Below are 23,408 nucleotides of genomic sequence, written 5' to 3' on the forward strand. Positions count from 1 at the left end.
CCATAGAACCAGAGCAGAGATTGGCTGATGCTCTCTTCCCACTGGGAATCAATGTTGGTCTGTTGCTTCTCCTTGTATGAGTTGGAGCTCTTGACATCCGCTCTCGTGGGCTACGGGACCTCTGGTGCCTGTTTCTCTCTCCCGAGGTTGTGGACTCTGATGGTGCTGGAGACACAGATGGTGGTCTCCGTCTTTCCTGGACAGACGTGCTGCCACTGGATTCCTCGTCCGATACACACACAGAAAGTGGTGTTGAAGATCTCTCCTCTTCCAGTTGAGGAGCATTTAGATTACTTTCTGAACTAAAGGGGAAAAAAGCAGAAAGGAAAAGCCAACTCAGTATTCGTGATTCATTTATGTCATAGGAACTTTGTGTAGAAATGCCAAAATTATAGTAGTAGGTTTATTTGTTTATTAAATGTAACACGAAGAACTACAAATAATGTTGTCAATTCTGTTATCAAACTGTGGGATAGATAATTTGATACAGACCTTCTTGGCTGAAGGTAGGGTAAAAGAAAAGACATGATTCCAGAATATTTCCAGTCTTCGGGAGTTCCTCCTGCTGATCCACTTGCAGACACCTTTTCCTGCTTATTACAAAAGCATCCCTCAGTCTCCTCCATTTTGCTTTGCAAAGATCAACTGAAAAAAAAGAGAAAGAGGTCAATTAAATTATCTCACATGTAACTTTTTGTTTTTTTTATTCCCTCAGATACTGAAGAGCTGGGCAGACAAATGCCACCAGTGAGAAACATGGGAGGAAACAGGGCTTCAAGGGAGGCTTGTGCTGTGAGGGAGTGCTTGGCAACTTTCTTCACCTCCCCTGAAAGTATCATGTCAGGACAGAATGGTGTGTGATAACATTGCAGACATTGGTGTGGGCAATTGTAAATTTGTGTAAATATGTATTTTCTAAGGCTGGTTGGGGTGGTTTATTCCGTAATGAAAAAAGTTGTACAATTGTGTGTGTGTAAATAAAGAGTTTGAAAAAACATTTGTCAGCCCACTGTCAACATTTGCATGTGTGAAACAATCCCCCCTCCTGTGAAGAGAGGCCATGAAACCAACAAGAGCAATCCATCCCCCCAATGTAGACTTAAGATGAACAGTATAGCTTTTCTAGAAACCTTTTATAACTTAGCAAAGTTTTTACTTTTAGATATTTTCAGCCTTTCAGGAAATGTCAAGTACAACATTAGAAAATAAATGGTTAAAATACATATAAATTCACATCAAATTATTACATTAAAAGGGTAACTTTTCAATTCACACCTCAGAGTACTGTAATGATGTTATTTCACTTTTTTTAAATGGGTTTTCAAAAGAGATATCTACATAATTGCTCTTTAAAATGACGTGACAATACAAATTAATTGAAATCAGTATTTACTGAAAAAAATTATGAAGTACTCACCATCCACTTCCATAACTCCTGATATGGTGTTCCACGCCATATCCTTTTTAATGGTGTCCTCATAAAAGGAATGTGTGGTGTCCTATATAATTTTGTGGTTTTCAACTTCCATTATAAGTTTCTCCTCATCCATCTTGTCTTCACGGCCTTCTGAACTCCTCTGACGCAGCGGAGCCAGACAGTGGAAGCACACACATTGAATAAAGTGAAGTGTACTGTTAACAAAACTGTATTAGGTTGAGGCTAGGTTAAATACTAAAAGGGTGTCCCTACACCAATTCGACTTCAAACCCCCTACCAGGGGAGAAATCCAGGAGTAACACAGATTATGTACTGTATTTGATCAGTCTATAGAATGAGTCAACAAGAATTTGATCTCCAAATGACAACTTTCCTGCAAAACCACCAAGGATACTCAGGTTGTGACAGAAGAAAGAAACTTTACTGCAACCTGTGACGACCTCTTATGCTCAAGGTCTCTTTATTCTTTGTAGTATTGAAACTTAGTCAAACAAAGCAAGTGGGGCATTAAATAGAACGTCTCACACATCATCACAAGACCTCATCCACAAAAATCATCACACATGGTTGTAATCATAGCATCTGAAGCCAGCTAAGAGAAGAGGCTTAAGTTCTCAGAGAATATGGTCAGTTTCCTTCAGGGAGGGAGGGGGGGACTAGCTATCAAGGAGTATCAGATGCTGGCCAATAAATAGATCACTGTTTCTGTAGCTCACTGGCCAACAAGGGGTAGAACAAGATGAGTACCAATCATTTACTTTTTGAACAATTATTATTGCAATGACGCATTTATATACAAAACTTGAAACTACTTTTGTGATTTTTTAAATACAGAATGATAACAATCAGTGAATATTGTAAATTAAAAAAAAAAGTATTAGCAATATTTAACACCACACTATTGTCAATCCTGGCACCTGACCCACTCTTTGACTGACACTTAAGCTACTGGGCCTCCATGTCTTAAGATACAGTCACAATGCCATGTCATGACCCTAAAGAGCCAAAGGCTGACTCATGTTACATTGATCAAAAGTGTGAGAACTGGGCTCCTTTTGCTCCTCTTTACCAGTATTGTTGAGAGTGAATGAAACCTGAGTCAGAGTGAAGTCACACAGATTCCAACACTAGATTTTCCTAGAACTCACACCACCCACACAGCTACACACTACACTTCTATAAACAAGGACAGACCATTGGACCATTTCTTGACAAATATAAACACATTCAGTGCCATTAAGAATCATTACATCTATTTAGGACCAAATACCAACCCTCTGGACAACACGGGTCTGAAAACACATTATTGATTTGTACCACATGGCTACAACCACAGACAAGAAACTAGCATTCCAGACTAGTCTTGCATACTAATACAGAATAGCTAGAAAACATGGACATCCACAAGCACATGTGGAATAAGTGTAGTCAAACATCTTGAAAAGTGTGACATCTCCAAGCCCATGCTGGCCTTGGACAGTCAACTAAACAGTTGAAAAGATCAAGACCCAGCTGGATATTCCTCCTGCATCTTTAAAGATGAATACAACTCCTGGCTAGCCATGCAGATATCACAGCCCTTTGTTCTGCTTGCATTGTGTAATGCCTTCTTTTCAAAGCCAAACAAACATGGCCTTACAAAACAATTCATTTTTTCTTACTCCCTTCACGTCCTGTATATATCAAGTCAATTGCATGCTTACCATATGTTTCATTTCCAAACTATTAAAAAAGTGTGTCTCTCTTTGTTTACCACTCTTTGAACCTGCAGCTGCCGACACCTACAAACTGATGTTTATAAACATTAACTTCAATGACATCATAGTTTTTTCAAAAGACTTACACCACAATTTTGGTATCAGCTTCTTCCATTCGTTGGCTGAAATACGGAGCAATTTGTTTGTGCTGTCAATTTCAAATACACTTGGCCTATATGTGTCGAGTGAAACAATAACAAAACGTGAAGGATAAAATGGAAGGACATAAAAACCATAAAATGTGCAAAATTATTAAGCTAGAGTTCCATGTGCTAGGAAAAACATGTCAAGGATGTTGTAAGAGCGTTTCATGTAAGGTGATATATTTTCCAAACCATGGTATTCCTGTCATTGGCCTCCCACAAAGGTGGGCCCCCATTCATACCCGAGCAGTGAGTGTGAGGAGGCGTAGGCCAGTGCAATATGTGTCTACAGATTCCTCATAGGCTACCAGCTAGCTGTGACTTTTAACAGCCAACTCTTCCTCCACACTTCCTTTAGTCCACACTGGAGAGAAGAAGGAGAGCAATTTGAGTTTATAATTTCCCACTGTCACCAAAGACACCATAAGAAATGTCCTTAAGTCGAACAACATGCAGCCAATCAAAGCAATTTTAAAACCACCAGGAATCCTAAATTCAAGTATTGTAGCTTGAAGACTAATATAGCTGCCCTTGTATTTCTCAATCATCTGGAGTTAATGAAAGCCAAAGAGAAAGGGTTTTCTTGGCAGGAAAAAGGATGAACCAGATTCAACTTTGTGATCAACAAACAAATCACTTTGTTCTGGCCACAAAGATAAGCACATGCGACCCAGCCTACACAAAAAACTCTTTGCATCATCTCCTCTCCTCAACCACTTGATCCTCCCTTATAAGAGCCTTACTGTAAATCTTCAGTTCTGAGGACAACTCTATGGTAGCCTTCCTTGAATAACATTTCTGCTCAGCTAGCAGATTAAAGCCATTTTGATAAAGGTTTGGAACAAGGCATGAAATCCTGCATAATTGAATTAAGTCCTGGTTGGATTTGAAAGTGAATATTACTAAGTGTTGATGTGTCAAAAGGCCTTGGTCAGGCCTCTGACAGTAATCAGGATTGATAGCCCTCAAGAGTGTGTCACTGTTGGTAAATCAAGTGTAACAAATGGACACAATTACACGTTTGTCCTACCCACACAGAGACAATTAAAAAACTTTGACTTTAAAGTAGCAACAGCAAGAGCCAACGATTACATTGCTTGGTTTCTGGGTGAGAAACATGCCAGATCAAAGCAAGAAAGGACATTTTGTCACCATTGTGAAAGAGAAGGGTTGTTGTCCACATGTGCTGGTGTTTTCCAGATGTTCAAGTAAACAGCATTGACAACACATGCAATTGAAAATGCCCACCTGGCCTATGACCTGAAGTTATTGATGAAAGGGATCCTCATTCCATGCTAATGACTCATTTGACAACACATCTGAAATGAAGTATCTGAACCTCATGCACCTTCCTCTATGGTTTTAATATGACTTAAAGGTTATGCTCTAGTTGTTAGCAGTCTCTGTGTGTGGCTTAAGAACATGCACACATTACTGTGCATCATGAGTTTGTGTATGTGTATGTTTGTAGATGTTTGAGGGGTGGACGTTGGCTGCGGTGAACCCGCCGCTTTGTAAAGAGGAGGAACATACATGTTGTATCTGAAGGGCCAAAACAAACATTATGTGATTTAAAGATAGTTTGCAGCAGCTGTACTTTAAAGGGTACTGTTTCATAAATACTGTTTACATGTGAATAACTTTATGTGGACGGGGAAAGAAACAATGAATCATCCTCAACATGCAAACTTCAACAGCATGTCAATTTATATTAATGCTGGAAAAAAGTCTTACACAATCAACAACAACTGAAAATAGATTGGAACAAAAAGTAGAGTAAAACAGGCCTTTAGTAGACACTTTTAAAAAGTGTACATTTAAAGTTATGTTTAAGATTTCCACCTTGAAACACAACATTATTATAAAAATCTAACTACAAATTGCTGGACGTCAAAGTCAGGAAAAAAAGGACAGACTGAAACATGTCTGATTCGGTAAGAGTACAACTTAAGCAGAATGTGAAAGAAAAGACCATGCCTGTAAACACACTGATTTGTGGGCACATAAATCCTGTTTATAATGAAAAAAGGGGGAAAAGAATGAACATTTTGAAGAAAAAAAAACAGACATAATACTGACCTTAACGTGTCTGGATTGATGGCTGGTTTGTGGTTTTCATTGTAAGCATAAAACAAAAGTAAAAACAAAGCATTCAAATGTCCTGTTGAATGCGAAAGAAGAATGTAAAATGCTTATTGAGGTAATCTATGACAGATTTGCCCTAGATCATTGTCACTGAATAGTGCTTTGATCGGACGGATTGGTAAGGCTTGGGGTACTTATTATCCAACTCTAAAAGTAGTCATGCTCATGATCTGCAACTTATTATTACTAAAGAGAGTCATGAACAAGTAAGAATATTTAAATTATCAAGGAGCTACATCTGTTAAACATCTAAAATCAGGGAATTCTCCTTCAAAGCTGTGCTTCTGTGTAAAACAATTTGATGACCTACATCTAAAACAACCACAGAAGTCAAATATTACAGTCTTGGCAGCAATCTAAAAACTCTTTCTCTGATTTTTTTGTAATTGAACATTTGTATGTTTTTAATGGCCTTTAACAGACTGTCAGATGCAAAGTATTTCTAGCAGACCACTCCCCAGACCCCTCCAAAGTGCAGTTACTCTTGGATTACATTACAGCAGCATAGGGGGGAGACAGGGGAGGGAGACCGAAGTGTGTGCTCCACTTCAGGCGCTCACACTGACATGCCTCCTGTCCCTCTGTGTGTCAGACTCAGTGGACTCAGAGGAATCAAACTGGAGAACTACTGACACTTACGCAGGGACCTTTTACTCCTTCAACTGGATTATTTTATTCTGAAAGTGAAGAAGAACTGTTGTCTAAAGTTGCTGAAGTACGGTGAGAGAAAAGATATATAAACATTTTTTTTTTGGGGGGGGGGTTCTGTGAAAAATTGTATCTGCAATTAAATGCATGTTTGGTATTTATCACATATTTTGTTAGTAGTATTTTGTTTGACTTGATTACCATTTTAATGCATTTGGAAAAAAGTTGTCTTCAATTCACTTCCCATAAACAGTAGGGTACTTAATAAAATATAATTAAAACATTATGAATTTATGACTTTTCATGACTTTTTGATCATCTATAACTTTTTAGGGTAAAAAGAAACATATAGCCTAGTGCATAGGTTTCTTCAAATAGCCCATCTGTTCATGAATTATTATCTGTCTGTGTTATTCCTGTTTGGAGTAACGCTTCAACCCACTGTGCCCGTCTCTACAGGTGGGTTTCATTAATGTTACAACGCAAACCTAGCCCATTTTCTGTGCAGCTGCAGCCCCATCCCCGTGCACAATGAGTGTGTGTGACTGCAACGCGTCATACCTGCGGAGGAGGTTGATGGAGACTTTGTTGTTCTTGGCTGCTCTGCTGCTGCCGGCGAGCGGTGACTGCCCCAACTCATGCGCCTGCTATGTTCCTACTGAAGTGCACTGCACCTTCAGATACCTGAGCGCAGTACCTGACCACATCCAGACAGCTGTGGAAAGAATTAACCTCGGGTGAGCCTCCGTTTTTTTTTTTTTTTTCTCCAGCTTTTAGCATTATGGAGAAAAATCGCAACAGACATTCTCCAGCAGAAGATTGTAAGACTGATTAAGTCAAAGACTGTGCACAGCAGTGTTACAAAATAATAATTATTAGCACAGTTTATAAACTAACAGCACATTCACTTTCAACGGTGATTAAAAATTAATGTAGGCTAATATTCAAAATGACCTTCAGTAACTTTCACTCACTTACCGTTAGAGTCGCTAGCAAACCAAAAAAAAAAATATTTTCGATGAAAAGCACGTTTTTTTTAACAAAGTTACAACTAGGCTACTTTTTGTCATAAGAAGCCCTACTGGCTTCTAAACTCCTGAAAACTGACAAACTCCACTGCTGGTCAGCTTCCTGTCTATAAGTCCAGCCCTGCCCTGAAGCTAATATCCAGAAAGCTTGAAGTTGGTACTGTTTGTGACGTTATTCTTTGTGAAAATTAGTCAACAGATAATATGTGAAGTAAATTAAATATCCAAACACACACAAACATTTTTGTTAATTTACTTTACCTTGGGTAAAAGAGTTTGCTGTTGTCTCAGAATGCGAATAGGCTATATGCCAATTTAATACTTTTGTCCTAGTGCTAGCCCCCAGGTGTATTTAATTATTGTGCCTAATTACATCAGAATTAAACATTTTCACAGATATTTTAACATGTCATGGCAGGATTAGCCCAGGTGTAATTAATAAAATCGTCAACAGTAAGTTCCAACCAAGCAATCTGATTGGACAACAGGCATTCCATGAGTGATAGATAGAAAACAATATCACTGGGACTTTTCACAATTTGTTTCACTCCTTTTTAGCCAGGAGTTCTGAATACTTTTAATTGACATTTACAGCTGACAGAATCACATAACAGACTCACATTGAACTTTTTTCATGATAGAAGGAATGTCTTTTAACATAGGTAGCCTACAAATAAAGGTCCATAGTACCAAAATAGCTGCTCGTGGTAACCATGGACACAAACAGAGAAGCAAGACTGAATGTTTGGGTTGCTTGGCAACTGTCTAGTTTAAGTTAAATTGTGGAACTAGTTTCTGTTGTCATTTTTACCACTGTTTTCTGCTTGTATAACTTTTGTATAAAAGGAAATATCACACTTGAGGTCGAGATGTTGTACTGGATATAAAGACTGCTGTGATTATTTTTATTATAACAGCTGTGGCATCACTCCTTCTCATGTGCTATTGCTTGAATAATGTATAAAAAATATAGTTGCGCTGCGCCTCATTGAAAACTGTTGGGTGAATATCAAACCACTAAAAGTAATTAAAAAAACATTTTCAATGTTGTTTTCTGAAGATTAAAGGCATGAGATTCAATTATCAGGCCAAGCACTGATAAATAAGTGTTTTAACTGTTATTTTCTGATTAGGCCTGTTCTCATGATTAAGTCAATATGAATGTTTCATTGATATCTCTGCCTCAGTCTGAAGTCTCTTTTCCCTCTGGCTTTAGGTACAACAGTATAACTGTTTTGAGAGAAAATGATCTTTCAGGACTTGAAAACTTGGAGTTGTTGATGCTGCATAGCAACACTATCCACAGTATTGAAGATAGAGCCTTCCAAGACCTTAAGTCCCTACAGGTAAATTAATGTGTTGGTCAGTCTCTTGTAAAAAAAAAAAGAAAAGAAACAATAAAAGCCTCTTTTGCAATATTGCAATACAATTTCACTGTCCTAGAATATCAAAGTATTAAAATGTCAGACAAGGAGTCAGCCACCCTATGTGCTATTGTTATAATTTCTTCCCAACATAAAGAGATGTATTCTTGATGGGGATTTTCTAGTGCATTGCATTATTTTGCACATGTATCTTGTAAAAGTGATCCTCTCAAAAAACTATGTGAATACTTAACAAACTTAACTTGATTTACAAGTTATATTGCTGTTTTGACAACATTTTATGGAATCTCTTGTAAAAAAAAAAGATACTTGTGACGTATTTTCAAACACTCGCGACTTCTCCAATATGTTTTCACAGGTCCTGAAGATGTCCTTTAACAAAGTAAAGGAAATCAACAAAGATACATTCAAAGGCCTGGACAGTGTACTGAGACTCCACTTGGATCACAACAACATTGAGTTCATCAACCCGGAAGCTTTCTACGGCCTAACCAAGCTACAGTTGGTCCAACTGGAGGGTAACCACCTCCAGCAGCTTCACCCAGACACATTCATCACACTGAGACACAGCCAGGTGTTCAAGGTGTCCTCAGTAAGAAACATCCATCTGTCAGACAACCTCCTTACCACTCTCCCTGCAGATATTTTCTTAGGCTGCAGCCAGTTAGAGAACCTCTTCCTCCATGGCAACCCATGGTCGTGTGACTGCCGTATGAAGTGGTTCTCAAAGTGGTCACAGAAGAACACAGGTGAGGAGTACGTATTTGCTTTGATACCCTCTGAAAGCATTTAGAGAGGTGTTATGTTGTAAAATGTTTACAAGGGAAGAGAACCCCTTCTTTCACAATGAAGACACTATTGCTTGCAGCTATAACACAACACATCTGGCAAAGTTGCTAATTGCATTTATACTTAATTAGCTCTTTCTACTCAGAACTGAAACTTTCTTTTCTGCTACAGACTAACTGGATTCTGTAGGAAAGCATAAAACAGATATCCAAGGGAAACATAACTTGTTGCAGGGACATAATTACGGGCAGCGATAATTTTTCTTTCTCAGTGTGACGGCTACAGAAAAAAACAGAGCAATAGAAATAACAACTTTAATTATGACTTGGCAATGTTAAAAGCAACTTGTGAATTTTAAATCTGTATGTGTCGATTATAATCTTTTAGGGTTCACAAGTTTTACCTTTCTAGCATAGTAACAACTAAACTTGAACTTGATTTAAATGTTTCCAGGTGTGCTGAAATGCAAGCGAGACCGGAGATATCCAAGAGGCCAGCTGTGTCCTGTTTGTGAAAATCCTGCCCATTACCAAAAAAGACCTCTATCCCTTCTCCCAAGTGATGCCTTCGCATGTGCCAAACCCTGGGTCCAATATCATTTAAAGCAGAAAAATATTAGCCTGGATGAGGGGGACTTTACTCCAGTTTCCCCAAAGGACTTCATATCCCCGTTAGGCTCTATACAAATGAACCTCACAGACCAGTTTCACAGTGATGCCACGCTTTCCTGCACTGTCCAGAGGCCCTCAGCTTTTGAGAACCTGACACAAACTTTGGAGGAGGAGGAGGGAAACAATGTCACAGCTCTTACCACTGGCATAACTTCCTATTTTGTGTGTAACGTTGACCATGAACACATACAGCAGCTGTGGCAGATACTGGCCAGCTACAGTGACTCTCCAATGAGACTAGAAAGAGGCATAATGCTAGCAAGAAGCCCTGAAATGATTTACAGGTATAGTCAGATTAAAACAGAGGAGGCGGAAGAAGGAATTCACACAAGCATTGAAGCTGAGATTAAGGCCTCACCTGCATGGTTGATGCAGGGAGAGGTTAGCTTCCAACTTGACCGCACTATGACCACTTTTTCTACTTTGCATATTAAGTACCAGTCTGTAGTCAACCTGCGTGTGGAAAACAGATCACCCAAGAGAGACCGCTATTCTTGGACCATGATAAAGCGAGATAATCAAACCAAGACCGAGCACACTGTACTTACAGGTGGGAATTTACCCCTAGAAACTAGTTGATAGGTGATATGACATTAAATTATTTAATACCTATAGTTTAATTCTTAAGTGATGCATACAAGTTTATAGAGAATTCCTGTTAAGATTGCAGTTAGCATTTTAAAACTGTCAGAATTCAAGAGACTAAATATTTATGGAAGGAATAATTACTTTAATAAGATATTTATTTTATTTTTAACATAGGTGGTGTGGCACAATTGAACTGTCTGATCCGCGGTGAGCCAAAGCCCTTGTTGGAGTGGATTTTACCAGATGGAAGTAAGGTCAGAGCGCCTTACTCCAGTGAGGACAGCAGGATCATTATCAATGCCGAAGGGAAGTTAACTCTGAGGGGAGCAGATACTTCAGACACAGGCCTGTACAGGTGCATTGCCACAAACTACCTGGATGCAGATATCATGATCTTTCGTGTGACAGTTCTCTCCCCTGATGTGGAAGAATCTGAGACCAACGGTGTTCAACTCACAAGGCCAATGGGAGGAAATCTGGTTTTGGACTGTAGCTTGTCAGAGAGTACAAAGGCCTCAGTCCATTGGATTCTCCCTGATCACTCAGTACTGGAAAAGTCTCAAGGGAAAAAGAAAGTTTTTGACAATGGAACCTTGCTTATTCAGGGTCTCACAGAGAGGGACAGGGGTTTTTATAGGTGCTTGGTTACTAATGACCTGGGAGTTGATCTTCTCGTGTCACAGGTGACGGTGACTGAAGAAAGGCCTGGTACTCTAACAGTTTTGGACAGTGGAGGATCAGGGATGGAAATAGAGGACAATGTTGACCCTAGCTTGACTGAAAACACAATCACTCTAAAAGAGATCCCCTCTTCCAGTCCTTTTGACAGAACTAGTCAGGAATCCAGAACCATTACCTCAGATCGACCTTACCCCAGACTTAAGTCACATGGTAGAGGTGCTGGAGGTAGGCTGGGACAGAGAAGAAGGGGGTCCGTTAGCAACCGACGCACCTGGAGTAGTAGGGTCTTTGATAAGGCTTCCAGGAAAGTGGACCCAAATAAATTTGCTGAATTTATGAAAAAGGCTCAAGATGGATCAAGAATAAAGACTGGCACAGAGAGTGAGGGAGTTAAAGATGGAGATTCAAACACTGGTCTCTCTGGTGAGGACGAAATTGGCTCTGGTGAGGATAATAATGAAGATCAGCTCATCATCATGTCAAGGATTCTCACACCAACTACAGATAATCCACAAAGAGGTAGAATATTTGAAGTTCCAGAAAATGCAAATACACCAACAACAGAGTCATATATGCAGTCAGAGTCTACATCAATGAAGTCTACATTAACACACAAGCCAACACAAAGGATTGAAACTCAAAGCGATGCAGTTACACCATATTTTTCAGACAACAAAGGCATATCTACTGTTGATGAGAACAGTGAGTTCTATAACTCGGAAAGAACTACAAAGCCAAGCTTAATCAGGCACCCGGTTCTGTCACTTACTGTAACAGAAGCATCACAAGAAACTCAACTCCAGTTCTCAGGAGAACAACCTGCAGAGCCAGAAACATCCACAGGTGCGGCGCTCATGTTTACCACGGACCCTAAGGTCACTCCAATGAGGGATGGCCCAGGCCCAGTGGAATTCATCGTTCACACATCCACAGACCCAAAAAGCCAGACCACATACACAGCCATCACCACCACAGAGAGACAACAAGATGAGATCACCCTCCACACTACCCAAACCATTAAATCCCCACGCTTGCCTGCTGGATCCACCATTATCTCTAGACAGCACATCCAAATCATACCAAATAAGAACAGTAGAGCAGGGGGGCGCAGAAGGACTTTTCAAGGGCGCAGAAGGATCATTAAACCCAACAGGATAACTGACATACAGTCCATTATCAATAAACTCAAACAGCCCTCAGTTAAAAAGGAAGGGAATGCAACAGTGCCATATAAAATTGAACTGTCCACAGGTAAGAACTGGAAGCCTTACTATAGTTGTAAATTGCTTTATTTTTGAATTTGTACCTCTTGTAGCTGAAATTTGTGTATCTGTTTTCTTTGCTTCCCCTCAGACTGTGACTGTGATGAAGACAATAAGAATACATCAAAGACTCATCTGCAGGTGGTCACACCGACAGGTTATTCTAGTTCATCCTTACATATAAGGGAGAGCCCTGCCACTACACCAAAACCTGAAATGTCTACACAATACAATTACATTACTTCAGAAGCCCCAAAGCTAGATGGTTCGAGTGGCTACATAACCTCTGCTGATGCCCCTGATTTTTACATTACAACTGATCCATTTGTGAGCACAAATAAGAAACCATTAATCTCCACCACGGCTGCTACAACTACAACTGCCTCTAAGGTTATCCGTGGAAGAATCCCTTGGAACAGGCTGTTTGGAGGCAAAGATAAAGAAAAGATACTAGGTCGGTTAAGAAAGCCATTTATCAAAACATCAACTACAGCTGAACCTACAACAGTAACTGTAACCACAACCCCTATTGCTTTGCTCACCACTGTCACAAACTCATTGGTAGAACCAGGGACTCTTTCCCCGTCCAGACAAACAGGTAATGAAGAGGGCTCATTAGATGATGACCATGAAGATTTGTCTTCTTCAGATTTTGGGTTTACCACACTGGAACCCAGCGTCCACCTCATAAGTACTACCAGCTCATCATATTACTACAGATCTTCAACCACAGCTGAAACACCTCCAGAATCACAGACTCTACCTTCCCCACCAACCATTCAGCCACTCTTAAATGGAGGTTCTGATGAACCAATATCATCTGGTTCGGGGGGTCTGCCTGATAATTGGTTTGTGGGCAGAAAGAGGCCTAATGGGACAAGATGGCAGCAAGGGCGAAGAAGGAGGCCCTTTAGGGGCAGGAGACCAATCAAGAAACCTGCAATAACTAAATCACAAGCTACTACCACAGCTGAGGCCTTAACTACAGAGGTTACAATTATGGAAACTTCAATGGAGACAACCAGACTACCACAATGGACAGTTTCACTCCATAATTCCCTATACACACCAACTAAGAAAGAGGACAGAACTCCGGTAGCTGTTTCCACTGACCAAAAGGAGGAAATTGACTTATATGAGGAGTTAGACTGGAACACGTCTAGCAATTTCCCAGTCTTCACTACAAGCAAGAAACCCTCAATCCCCTCATCTACATTTAACCCCACCACCACGTCCATGCCAGCTACCACAAAGAGACCTTACACAACAGCTCAACCCATATTCCAAAGCAATTTCAGACCACCAATACAAAGTGGAAATAGCTACCCCACTCGAAGAACACCAATGAAGACAATCAGACCTACTATGCAAAGCAGTAGTGGCAGAGACGGTGCAGATAAAGGCCTCACTATTGATTCAATGACCATCCTTACAGCCGAGCAGGAATATGCCAAAGTCCAAATCACTGACGTTGAAGTTACAAGTGCCAATATTGCTGGCTTTGAAGAAACTACAGAGGTATTGACAAGCAAACCCAAGATTGTCGGGGGCAATGCAGCTAGCTTCACAGTGTTATCCAACTCTGATGCTTTCCTTCCGTGTGAGACAGTAGGAAACCCTCAGCCAACTGTATCCTGGAGACGCTTGTCCTCAAGCACAGGTACCAATTTCATAATTCAAAATGCAAAAAGCCTTTGCACATCCATTTCATAAAACAGGTGCTTAGGAGAGCAATGTGCCCATCAAAAACGTAAAGGTAAAGTCCTGCACACTGTCTAACTTGCAAACAAACATTTATTGGCTACGTCTGCCGCAATTGTCAGTTTTTATGTCTGATATGCAGTGTTGTTTTATCATGCGTGTTATTTTTTACAAACCTAACCAGGGACAAGTAAATTAGCCATGGTTAGAAGTTTTATATACATTGCATTGGTTGCACTTCAATTAGATGTAACAATGCCAATGTATTGTCCCTGAAAAATAAACTGATAAATAAACATTCTAGTTCTAGACCGTCATCGAGCAAACAGTTTGTTAAAATGGGCAGGACATCTTAAATAGGAAGTGGCTGTAAGCCTGCAACCAATCATCATTATGATGTCAGCTCTGAATTAGCAAATTACCAAAAAAATAAATACATGTTTGTTTGCAAGTTAGACAGCAGGCGGGAGTTTACCTTTGAGTTTTAACCAACTTTATAATTGCCTTTATTTGGAAAAAGGCTCAGGTAGATGTTCAACATCAAGCAAGGAAAAGAAGAAAAGGCTGCACAGTAATTCAGTGTAACAAAAATTGTATAATCATCTTTTCAACATTGTCAAAGTTGTGATAATTTAACTTTGTTCCACTGAATGAGTGTGTGGGTTTGTAGTCTTTGTCTTACTGCTAATTTTTGATCATCTTTGTGATGTGTGCATAACCGACCCCTCTTAAAATATTTTTTAAGTAAGTAAGTAATAAGTAATTTGAAATGTTTCATTCTTCAGATGCCCAGTTCAAAGCCTCTGGGAATCGTGTCAATAAGACAAAGGTTTTTTTCTGATTTCAAAGGGCAGAGCTTTGTATTTTTTTATGTTGAATGTGTATTGAAAGAAACATTTTTTTTCTTTTTTCAGGAAGCACCATTACCATTTCAGGAAGAATGGGCAAGTTTCAGGTCCTGAATAATGGCACGCTATCGATCCAGAATGCCAGTGTTAAGGATCGTGGTCAATACCTCTGTCTAGCTGAGAATGATCATGGATCAGACAGACTTCTTGTCACCCTTTCTGTTGTGGCATACCCTTCACGCATCCTGGAGCCAAAAATGCGTGACATAAAATCTCATGCAGGAAACACTGTGGAGATGAAATGTAAAGCAGAAGGTCGGCCCACACCCTTGATATCATGGATTCTGGCCAACCGCACCCAAGTAAGGGGTAAAATCAGAGAGAAGGAAAGGGTTTCGGTATCTGCTGAGGGAACTCTGATCATTGAGCAGGTATCTGTTCATGACAGAGGTCATTACAAATGCATTGCCAGCAATCCAGCCGGAGCTGACACTGCTACAGTCCGACTGCAAGTTGTGGCAGCTCCCCCAGGCATTAAGGAGGAGAAACGTCAGCACATAAAAGCCAGTGTAAGCCAAAGCTTGTGGATTCCCTGTACTGGCCAAGGAAGCCCAAATCCCACTTTGCACTGGGTCCTCAATGATGGGTCAATGGTACGATCTAACAGACCTGCAAGAAACCCAAGGATATATGTTTATGTCAATGGAACCCTCCAAATTAAGGACATAACTCCAGCAGACAATGGGAAATATGAATGTATTGCTACCAGTTCAACTGGCTCAGAGAGAAGGGTGGTGACACTGATTGTTGAAAAACAAGAGTCTGCCCCTTATATAGTGAAGACTTCACAGCGCATGACGGAGCTGTTCTTTGGGGACCAGCTGATACTTAACTGTTCGGCTACAGGAGATCCAAAACCCAGGATCATGTGGAGACTGCCATCTAAAGCTGTGGTGGACCAGTGGCACAGGTAAAAATGCCTTGATCAGTCATAGTAATACACAAAAGATAAGATTGTACTATTTACAATTAGCTTATGAGTAAAAGCCAAAATACAATCTTGGAAAACTTTTTTTAACAGTTTTTAGTCATGCAGAATTTACAAATGATGAATCTACAAGTGTTTAAATGAACTTACTTCTTCACCGTCTTTCCCTGTGCCTTTTAAAACACTTAGCCCTGAAGCCTAAGGATATCTAAAAAGCACTTAATTTGGAAACTTGACAATGCCCGAGGTTCATGGCAAAGCTTAAGAAATGTGACCATCTGTAAATGACCATCTGTACATGCAGCATTACAAAAAAAAGGGGGTGAACAAAAAATGGATTCATTAAATCAGCTATCCCTGATGTAAACTTTAGTAAAAGGTGCTCACTTTGCTAACTGTCAATATTTTTCTTGTATAGGATGGGCAACAGAATTCAGGTCCTGGATAATGGTACACTTATTGTGAACACTGTCAGCAATAAAGATGCAGGAGACTATCTCTGTGTGGCACGAAGCAAAATGGGAGATGCCCTTCAACTCATGATGGTCCATGTGACCATGAAGCCAGCCAAGATAGAGCCTAAGCTCCATGGAAAGAAGCAGGTAACCTATGGTTATGACCTGAAGGTTGACTGTAAAGCCTCAGGAGCCCCAAAGCCAGAGATTTCCTGGGGTTTACCAGATGGTACGGTGGTCAATAGCGCTCTTCAGTCTGATGCCAGCAGTGGAGGGGGACGAGCACGCCGCTACACACTTTTTGACAATGGAACCCTTTACGTAAACCAGGTATGTAATTGCACGCTACTTCCTTTCTGTAACATAAAACCTTTTAAAAGCTGTATACCATTTTGTCATACTTCAACAGGTTGGTATGTCAGAGGAGGGGGACTACACCTGCTATGCTGAAAACCAGGGAGGCAAGGATGAAATGCATGTGCATATCAGTGTGATGACTGCTCCCCCAAGAATTCATCCATCCAGCCAGACCTATGCAAGAGTCAAGCCTGGAGAGAACATCCGCTTTGACTGTGAAGCACTTGGGGAACCAAGACCCAAGATCCTGTGGATGCTGCCAAACAACGATGTGATTGGAGCATCTAATGATCGCTACCTTATGCATGTCAATGGCTCTCTGGATATAAGGGCTGTGAAGCTTATCGATGCTGGGGAGTATGTTTGTATAGCTCGCAACCTTGCTGGAGACAAAAGAAAAGTCTACAAGCTTGATTTAGATGGGAATCCGCCAATGATTAATGGCTACAGGCAAAATAGGACTGTGATCAAAGATGTTGCAGCTAAATTTTCCAGGAAATTAATAGACTGTAAGGCTGAGGGTAATCCCACTCCTAGTATCACATGGATTATGCCAGATAACATCTTTCTGAAAGCACCATACTTCGGCAGTAGAATTAATGTTCACCAAAATGGGACTTTAGAGATTCGCAACGTGCGCCCAACTGATACAGCAGAGTTCATTTGCATGGCAAGGAATGATGGAGGAGAGGCAGTAATGGTGGTGCAGCTGGAGGTTACTAGTATGCTACGAAGGCCGATCTTCAAAAACCCATTCAACGAGCGCATTGTGTCTCGGTTTGGGAAAACCGTAGTTCTGAACTGCTCTGCTGATGGACACCCGACACCAGAGATAATATGGACTTTCCCTAATGGCACGCGGGTTACTGGTGAACATCACCATGACTCTCAACACCACAATAATGGAACTTTAGTCATCTATAACCCTCGCAAAGAGGATGCTGGGAAGTACCGCTGTGGTGCCAAGAATTTCATGGGATACATAGAGAAACTAATAATTTTGGATGTTGGTCAGAAGCCTTACATCTTGACAAGGCCTCGAGGCATCATACGCAGTATGTCTGGAGAACCGCTCTTCCTTCACTGTCTATCTGATGGGAATCCTAAACCCGGAATCTACTGGACAATTCCTGGTGGCCACACTCTTACTCGGCCCCAAGTCTTTGGGCGCTACCAGTTACTTGAGAATGGTACCTTGGTTGTTCAGGATACTACTCTCCATGACAGAGGAAATTACATCTGTAGAGCTCGGAATGATGCTGGGGAGGCAGTGCTCACTGTCCCAGTTATTATCATTGCCTACCCTCCACGGATCTCTACAGCTCCACCCCCCAATGTGAAGGCAGTTACTGGGACATCTATCCAGCTTAACTGTGCTGCCATTGGGATCCCCAAGCCAGAGATCACCTGGGAGCTCCCTGATAATTCAGTTCTGTCTGCAGCAGGACAGGGAAGGCGTTTGGGTAGTGAACTGCTCCATCCTCAGGGCACACTTATCATTCAGAGACCTACAGCCTCAGACTCAGGCACATACAAGTGCCTTGCGAAGAACAGCGTGGGCACAGACTTCAAAGTTACATATGTACATGTACTGTGAAAAGACTATATGCAGGGAGGACAGAGATATAAGCAAATGTACATGTAACATTAACAAACTGTCACTTGTGTTTGTGAGATACTTGTTTTCAACCATGTGGATTTTCAAGGAACACAGGGAGGGATTTTTTTTGTGTGACAATTGTGAATTTAAAAAATAAACAGCACAAGGACAGACATGAAACAGAAATTCTAAATGTGCTAAATGTTTATCTTAAAAGCGGAAGAACCCCAGCCTGGAAATAGAAAGTTGTAATTTCAACTTTGCTCCACTGGCCTGGAAATTCAAAGGTGGTTCTAATGTGGGTTGTGTCTCATTGGAGCAAGACAGTCAGTGCAAAGAGTCAAACAAAAGGTGATTTCTCTGACCAGACATTGCTGGCTATATTTAGGGATACTATTACTACATGTAATGAAACTTCACAGAGAGGGAGACAGACTGTGCAACAGATTGATTGAAAGAAATTAGGCTCCCAAAAGGGTTTTAAATGGCTTCACATATTGGCTGAAGTTGTAGTCAAAATGTGTTGCTTTGTTCTTTTACAGCTAAGGAAAAGAAAGCATGCAAACTTAGAGTAAAAATGTTTGAGAGCAATTCATCAAATTTCATAATAACAGAAAATAGGTTTATTTAAAAAATATATTTCTTATATACACTGGATACATCTGCATGGGCAGTTCCTTTCCTTTCATATCATAAGTACATCAGATTATTTTTACTTTTGATGACAGTGTGAAGCAGAATCATTTATTTCCATCCGCTATCCATTTATAAAACAAAATAAGGCACTATCAGTCCATTGTGTTGTACACAAGAATTAACAGTAATGTTATACATTAATCCAATCTGTTGTAATACAGTATTTGTATATCTATTTGTTGTATCTACTCTATTGAAGTATGGGACAATAAATGAAAAAAGCAAAGATAGTTTAAATCTTTTTTTTATTTTTCTATGTTGTCCTTAATACACAAAAACCTCATATGAGACATGTATTTGAAATAAAGCATATTACTGTTCAGAGAACACTTTACAAGTCGGCTATTATAATGCTGTTGTGTTAAAGGCCATAAGGATTACTCCGTTGGACCCCACACTGCAGGAGTGGTTATGACTGGAGCTTCAGTAGAAACCGTTCAGACATACAAAACTCTCCAGCTGTAAAAATAGTTCTTTACCCAACTCGTCAATGAGCACGACCCACAGGGGAGCCTTAGATTTTTGTTTGAGATTTTGTGCTGATTTTACTGCCCTTCTGCAAATTGAACTGAGAGATGAGGCATTTTGAGACAGAAAAGAGCAACAGACCAAGCCGTCGTTAAAACATAAACCTATATGTAAGTCAGCTGATGTAATTTTCCTGTTCCTGAAGAAACATTACCAGAATAGTTTAAAAATATTTACATGTAACATAAAAAAACTTAACTGGTCAAATGTGAATTCATGTGAATAAGAGATGGTGATAGTGAGATTTTCATCTACACTGATAGTTTGTTCTCAAACTACATGTCCTTGGCCATTAACATTCTTTTTTTTCTGATCTTCCAGTTATTGTAATTTGTAAGGTTATAGAGAACAAACCATATGACGTGTTTTTGTAGGCCAACCCGGAAGTAGCATCGCCATGGGGTCTAACGAGAATTCGCCTATGGGATTTTTGCATTGGATTTTGGATCATTGCAGAAAATAAGCTCTGTGGCAAACACACGTTTCTGAAGTGTAGGCGTTTTGTTCAGCAGGATAATCTTCACAGATGAACACCATTTTTATGATGTTTGACGCATTAATGCGGCCGACAGAAGTAAAAAGCTAACGTTATGCTACAAGCGAACTACACCACGGTCGGATGATTGTGACGTCACTAGCGTTATGCTTCAGACGATCTCCGATAAACTAATCCACGTAGCTTAATAAATTGTTTACTAACCTAATATTTGCCTTAACCTAAAGATTAAACCTACATGAGACATCCCCGAGTAGTGAGAGTTCCCGGCCTCTGTCCGGCGTGATGATGTTTAATGTCCCTGACAACCACTGTAATTACATTTAGCCACTTGTTATCAACCGCCTTTTTAAAGACGCGTTAAAACTTCAAAATTCACAAGTGGGGGTATTACCTAGTTTATGTGGTCTAACAAAACGCCAACATCTCTTAAGCTTGTGTTAACCACAGACCTTATTTCAGGCGTCTAACCACAAACCCATTCAAAATCCCCATTGACTTTTAGACCCCATGGCGCTCAAATGCTAACTGACATCCGTGTTTTAGGACTCATTGCTGTGGCGCTCTATACATTAAGATAAATAGCTTGAGAGTAAAGGGCAACAACTGGAAACAATTAGTTAACTGCCCAAATTGTGAACTCCCCATAATGTACAGCCTTTCAAAGAGGCATGTACCAATTTGGAATTTCCTCATTAGTAATGCTGTGACTTGAAGTTAAGTCTATTTTTTTCTCTAAGCTGGGAATAAAGGAAAAGTACAGTCTATGATGCAGTAATAGTAAGGCCAGCTTTAAACACGACAGAATGGTGATACTTAAATTACTCAGACTCCCAGTACAAAACAGCTGCTTGTAACAGACCTTCAAAATCTAGGTCAGTTGTTTGTCCTCAAATGGGTAAGTATTAAAACATATTTTTGACAGAGAGAAGAGAAAAATAAAATTTCCAAAGTCAGGAGCCAGTCTAAAGCAGTGTGATATAATCCAGGCAGATATTGGGAAAGAGGGAATTGGCTTCAATAAACTTTGGAACTCTGGCTCTGTGATTATAGAGACTGCTTGCATATGTGTGCGAGGTGACACTCCAAACATGTTTTGTTAAGCAAAAAAAAAATGTTCTTAAAACCTAAATATAAATGTGAACAGTTCACCTGTGTGATGGACAGTTCACCATTTATGCTATGTGCCATCTGTGAATTGTTTATTTGTCCTGTTGTGGTTTTGTGGTTCAAATTCTGAGAAAAAACATTTGTGACTATTTTAAACATGTGATTTTCCCATTCCCTCTTGTTCTCATGGGTGTTTAAATGAAAACAGTTGAAGTCTGACACGTACCATTTAAGAAATATGGTTTTATGAGGAGCTTCTGAAAGGAGCAGCGTGTGTTTCTTTGTGTCTGTGTGCATTTAAACTTCACTATAGGTAAAATATACTGTTCCTCTCAACCCAATTTCTGTTCACAGCTGGTGAAGTGAGACATGTTAACATGAAGAGTTACACTACCACTGCCATTTAACAAGATGAATAAACAAAATCTGTTTTTACAAAAAAAATGAGGTTGGTAAGTTTAACCATTTATTCTCCGCCTCCAAGATTTTGGAAAAACAGACCAAATCTAGACAGAATCACACGCCTTCTTGCTGTTAGTGTAGTCCTCGTTACCCTACAGTTCAGATTATTCAAGGGACAAGAGTACACAAGCAATATTTTCTGAATGCAGACTATAGCCTCTAGATTTTTCACAATAGCCTACCCTTTTTCCAGTCTGGATTCAGCTGCCAAGCGGTTATCAAAGTGTTTGAGCTAACAAGGTATAGCTTGCTAGCTCATGGAGTTGTGAGACGACTGAACAAAACAATGTAAACATTAGGAATTCTTCCCAAGTATTCCTCACTGCACAAAGTCAAAGAGCTTTCAAGGAAATATTTGGGATTCTTATCTTAACACAGTCATATCTGTGAGGCAATTTAAGAAAATAACTACATAAAAGATATTGGAAACTAGATTGCTAGCAGTCTGAAAATGGAAACTGAGATCTTAGTGCAGAGTTGAGTGTTGGTGGCTGATAAACAGGAGTTTTCGATTTCTCAGTTAGCTTAGAGTCTTAGCAGAATGTAGTGGATAGCTGCTCCATTTTTTCCAGCAATCCAAATATATAGTCTGGAAAGTCTTTCCAAAGTATTAAGTTGGGCCATCTATTAAGCACACGCCTACTTATACAGTAAGTCGGCGTCTCTCTCAGTACCTGTAGTGATGCTGGAATTTCACATTGGCATTTTAGAATCCACACATCCAGCTTCAAGTCACAAGTTAGACAGATTCATCTTTGCACTTCACTGCCATGTCAGATCTGTCAAGTTGTGATGGCGGTTCTAGGTTTCTCAGATAATCGCTCTTCAGGAAAATACTCAGAATTATTTTTGTCCTTTCAATATTAGCCTACCAGGAGATAGTATTTTGACCTTAAAGGGAAAAATAATAATCTGCAGGTATCAGTTGGTTCTGCAATGGGATCCTGTCAAAGCCCTAATTCAAAAAGTATTGCTCCTGCTTAAGTCACTATAAACTCCATACAGTCTCAGATCAGGCAAGGGCAAAGGTTCAACCATAAATCTTCTGACTTTTAGCATAAATTTAGCAGGGTATTTTGTAAGTGGATACCACAACCTTTATGAGGCAAGAGTGGTCTCATAAATACAACAACAAGAAGGTTCCAACATTGGACACAGATTAAAGGTATATAAAGCATGGAAAAACACTTTTTAATGGGGCCATATCACTGAGTCTCTATCCTGAGGGCAGTGGAAGTACATCAATGGGGGTTCTGCCATCTGATTGGGTGCAGATGTGGTCTCACATCCCCAGAGAGTAACCAGGTGGATTTTGGGAACCCACTGCTGAGTGCCTAACCTTATTCAACTCAAGTCACACAAACACCAAACTAAAAACATCAAAGCACCTTTACATGATTGAGTCCCAAAGGCAAAGGGAAGCTTTAAACAAGCCAGCTCACCCAATTAGGCTACATCAACAATGTGGCACTGCGACTCTACAGGAGGGGGTTGATGTTTCTGTCTAACAGGTTAAGCTATTCCAGGAAACTTTTCAAGTTCAGTGTTGACTCAATAAAGGTAAGTGGGGTTGGTGCCTAAAGGAAGCCAGAGAAACATCCAGGAGCAAGAATTCATCTAGAGATCTGGCAT

The 23,408-nt window shown here is 40.1% G+C and overlaps 1 protein-coding gene and 1 long non-coding RNA gene across 2 annotated transcripts in view; one reads left to right on the plus strand and one right to left on the minus strand.

Moving 5' to 3' along the window:
- LOC132980572 (uncharacterized) overlaps window positions 1-7,510 on the minus strand; it is a 26,014-nt gene extending 18,504 nt beyond the window's left edge. The window contains exons 1-2 of the long non-coding RNA XR_009674184.1: window positions 7,421-7,510; window positions 6,693-6,846 (exon numbers count right to left, since the gene is read on the minus strand). This is a non-coding gene — a long non-coding RNA (uncharacterized LOC132980572). The remainder of the gene's footprint in view (window positions 1-6,692; window positions 6,847-7,420) is intronic.
- igsf10 (immunoglobulin superfamily, member 10) lies at window positions 6,663-21,567 on the plus strand. Its single transcript, XM_061046770.1, has 9 exons — window positions 6,663-6,868; window positions 8,376-8,505; window positions 8,903-9,293; window positions 9,787-10,554; window positions 10,767-12,524; window positions 12,627-14,195; window positions 15,151-16,054; window positions 16,491-16,857; window positions 16,937-21,567. Exons 1-9 carry the CDS (start codon window positions 6,663-6,665, stop codon window positions 18,479-18,481), a joined length of 7,638 nt encoding a protein of 2,545 aa, XP_060902753.1. The 3' UTR covers window positions 18,482-21,567.
- Window positions 21,568-23,408: the final 1,841 nt, after the last annotated feature.

The sequence above is a fragment of the Labrus mixtus genome, chromosome 9 (assembly GCF_963584025.1).
Source record: "Labrus mixtus chromosome 9, fLabMix1.1, whole genome shotgun sequence".
Lineage (NCBI taxonomy): Eukaryota > Metazoa > Chordata > Actinopteri > Labriformes > Labridae > Labrus > Labrus mixtus.